The sequence below is a fragment of the Cladosporium halotolerans genome (genome assembly GCF_011745625.1).
Source record: "Cladosporium halotolerans strain TM138-S3 chromosome Unknown Sca257, whole genome shotgun sequence".
NCBI lineage: Eukaryota > Fungi > Ascomycota > Dothideomycetes > Cladosporiales > Cladosporiaceae > Cladosporium > Cladosporium halotolerans.
This window is the reverse complement of record NW_027191703.1, coordinates 1-3,990: the sequence shown is the minus strand read 5'-3', so window position 1 is coordinate 3,990 and position 3,990 is coordinate 1. Positions and strand designations below refer to the sequence as shown.

Sequence of the window (3,990 nt, the reverse complement as noted above, 5' to 3'; positions counted from 1 at the left end):
AACCATCAAAGCTGCGTACTCTTTCAAACTAACATCGTTCATCATGCTGTGCTGCACGTTGCGCTGCTTCTGCACATTCAGTTGCAAGAACCTCATCAATCTAGACATTAGCCGCTGGATAAAGGATCCGACATTGGCGGCTAGACGATTCGTGTGGTCCGCCGCACACCGCACACTTTGGACTGTCCGCCTGGCATTCGCTGTGACGGTGGCCTGGTTGAGCGCACCTGCTGCACACCTGGGGTTTGGTACACGAAAACGCCCTGTGGCCAAGCCCCAGGCACTTGAAGCACTGCATCGGTCCGCGTCTGGGCTCGAATACCCGGGTGAAAGCTGATTCCCCGTCCACGTTGAAGTACTGGCCGTCTAGGAGCCTCGCTGCATCGGCGCGCTTCGTCACATACACGACCATAGACCCGTACGCCTTCGGCGAATCCTTCCGGCTGAGCCACGACAGTTTGGCAATTTTCACCTCGTTCTCTTTCTCCATCAATTCCGTCGCACCTACCCGCAGCTCTCCATTCTCATCCAGCACCGCCGTCCTGCACGTGTTATCCACCTTGACGGGGTACCATTGATCGCGCAGCACGCGCGCTCCGCTCGCCTTCGCCCTCTCGGCCACAGACTTGACCCGAGCCAACTCCTCTTCATCCCGGCAGGTGATGCGAATGCGGCCGGAATTGCGAGGGTCCCTCGTCACCGCCACACATCGCCACCCGCTTCCCCCGTCACCCTTCCTCATGCCTTCCTCGACCTCCTGTCTGATCTTGCTAGCATTCGCCCTCCCCCTCTCCTTCTCTTCAACGTTGGACACATCCACCGTGCAGTACAGCGTGTCAGTCAAAGTTGATGGGGTTGTCTGATTGGAGAGCGTCCTCAGGTTACTGGGGTGACTGCCCGGTGGGGTGCGCGCGACGTCGGCGTACGACGGATTCGGGCTAGATGCTTGATTGCTCGACGGTTCAATGCTAGATAGCTGCTTTTCGACGATGGCTGTGACCTGCTCCTGGACGATAGATGTGACCTGCTGCTGGACTATGGTAGTAACCTGCTGTTGAACGATCGCAGTGACCTTATCCGTAACAATGTTCATGACCTCTCGCTGCACGATACTTTTGACCTCTTGCTGCACCACCTCCCTGACCTCCCGACGAACTACCCCACTCACCTGCTGTTGCACGGCGCTCTTGACCTCGTCCCTAATAGCCTCTACAATCTCGCGTTGTCCGGTGGCCTTCAATTGCTCTTGAACAATGTCCCTTACTTGTTCCGATACGGTCTCTTTCACTTGCCCGATGTCCGGTACTTGTTCGATGGCCTCCTGAACGAGGGCGAAGCGCTCGTCAACAGATTCGCGCACGCCGGCAATGGCCTTCAAAACAGTGTCCAGCCGAGACTCCGAAGTTTCGCTGCTCTTCCCTGATGCTTTAGACAGAGCTGTCTCCTTTGCCAATATTCCTCGGTGCAGTTTCCGATAGTCGACCTCGGTGCGTGAGACGCGTTGTCGGCTTGGACGCGTCAATGCGGGCGACGCGCCCTCGTCCGGCTGCGACGGCGGGCGCACAACGGCAGCCATTGACAGGTGCGCCTAGAAGACACAATATCTACGTGATGAATAGCTTTTTCTTCAATAAATTCAACAACCCTCGTCTACAGTCGACCTACAGAATGACTAGGACGTAGAAGTCTGCCCCACCGTGCGCACAGACCCACCGCGCGCTCACGCGACGCGGTGGTCAACAGATGGCTTCATCATCGTATATCTCCGTCACCCGAGTAGCTATGGATGCAGCTATTACAGGATTGAGATCGTCAAATACGCCTTGTGTGGCAGCGGTGGCCAGAAAGTACGGAATCGTAACGTCAACGCTCAGAAGACGCTGGAAAGGCATGGCCAGCAGTAGAGACCAAGCTATTGAAGACTCGCGATTCCTCAATAGCCAGCAAGAGCAGCAACTATTGTCGCATATCAAACAACTCTGTGACAGGTGCCTTCCTCCCACACCAGCGATCATGGCTGATATCGCCGCTCAGCTCGGAGGAAAGGCTCCTGGACATAACTGGTGCTCGAGATTTGTGCAGCGACACAAGACGGAGCTGGACTCGAGATATCTCGACAGTCTGGACCTGAACAGGCACGAGGCTGACTCTGTGGCATCTTTCGAGAGATACTTTTCCGTCGTAGGTAAGAAGGTGGAAGAATATAACATACTGCCGGAGAACACTTACAACATGGACGAGAAGGGCTTTCTTCTCGGAAGGATTACTAAAGCCAAACGAGTCTTTTCAAAGGATCTCAAAGCCTCTGGAAAGCTTCTTGCAGCTGGCCAAGATGGATCTAGAGAGTGGATCACGGTAGTGGCGACGATCTGTGGCGATGGTACAGCTTTACCTCCTCTTCTGATCTACGACAGTACCTCTGGCTCCATTCAAGACTCTTGGGTCCAAGACTTCGATTCCAACGAACACGACGCTTGGTTCACATCATCTGCTAGTGGCTGGACATCTGATGAGATTGGTTTCAAGTGGCTAGAAGAGTTCTTCGACAAAAAGACTCGGGAGAAAGCCAGAAGGCAATGGAGGCTCTTATTCGTCGACGGCCACGGCTCTCACGTCACGCTTAAGTTCCTTGAATGGGCCCAGGCACACAAGATACTGGTAGCTGTATATCCTCCTCACTCCACACATAGATTGCAGCCTCTAGATGTCGGCTGCTTTGCTCCTCTCGCCACATATTATAGCCAGCTTCTAGACCGACAGACCAGGCTCTCGGAAGGCCAGACGCGAATGACGAAGAGAGATTTCTTCAGATGCTTCTATCCAGCGTGGCAAGAAGCGTTCACTGCGAAGACTGTGAGCTCAAGCTGGTGTAAGACTGGTCTAATTCCTTTCAATCCTGGTTTAGTGCTCAATAAGCTTCGGCCACGGAGCCAGAAGGAATCGACACCCAGAGGCTCATCGAGCAGTTCTTCTACTTGCTGGGACTCGCCTTCGGGTCTGAGGAAGCTTAGAGGCATCATCGACAAGACGATAGACCAGAAGACCAAGAAAATGATGAAAAGGCTTAGCGATGACCTCCAGACAAGCAGGGCGGAGGCTACCCTCGAAAGACTTGGAAGACAGAAGGCAATCGAGGCTCTCAGGCACGAGAAGAAGAAGCGCAAGCGTGGCAGAAAGTTGATGGAGCAATTCAGGGCCGAAGAAGGCTCCGGGGCGATCCTGTTCAGTCCTAAGAAGGTGAGAGCGGCTCTCGAACTTCAAGCACAGAGGGAGCAAGAGAAGGTACAAGAGAAAGCGGATAAGGAAACTAGGGTTCAAGAAAGAGCGTTGGCGAAGGTTCAGAAGCAGCAAGCGGTCCAGAGAAGGCGCGAGGAGAAAGCTATAGCTCGAAATGCTCGTAATGCAGCCGAGACTTTGAGGAAGGCTCAGAGGATTGCGGATAAAGAAGCAAAAGGAGCTCAAAAGCAGGCCGAACTCGTAGCCAAAGCCTCAAATAAAGGTCAAAGGAGGATTCTGAAGAAGAAAAAGGTGCCTCCAAAGCCTCCTTCCAACAAGAACACCCCGAAAGCTCAGGAGGCTCCAACACAGCCGAGGTCAAGATCAGGGAGAACCATTCAGACACCAGCTTGGTTATTGACTTGATACTTATACGTTATGTCGTCTGTACACTCTCAAATACCGTGTATCAATTTCTTAGTGATTGTGATTGATGTGGTTAAGGAATCCGTTAAATAACACGTCCAGCATGCAATTGGAAATGTGAGCGCGCGGTGGGTCTGTGCGCACGGTGGGGCAGACTTCTAGCTCGAAGAGCTACGAAAGAGAGGGGAGCGGGACTTGTTTTTATTATTGAGAGAAAAGACGCTTTTTAAGTAATTATTGTGCCTAGTTGGCATATCCATCAATGGCCGCCGCTGCGCGCCCGTTGCCGCAACCTGACGACAGCGCGTCGCCGGGGGTGACACGTCTGGGCCGCTCGCGAGCTTCGCG

General features: G+C 53.6%; 1 protein-coding gene across 1 annotated transcript; it reads left to right on the top strand.

Moving 5' to 3' along the window:
• Positions 1-2,013: 2,013 nt before the first annotated feature.
• WHR41_09658 (uncharacterized protein) lies at positions 2,014-3,642 on the top strand (the record flags this gene model as incomplete). Its single annotated transcript, XM_069378260.1, has 1 exon — positions 2,014-3,642. One exon carries the CDS (start codon positions 2,014-2,016, stop codon positions 3,640-3,642), a length of 1,629 nt encoding a protein of 542 aa, XP_069224805.1.
• Positions 3,643-3,990: the final 348 nt, after the last annotated feature.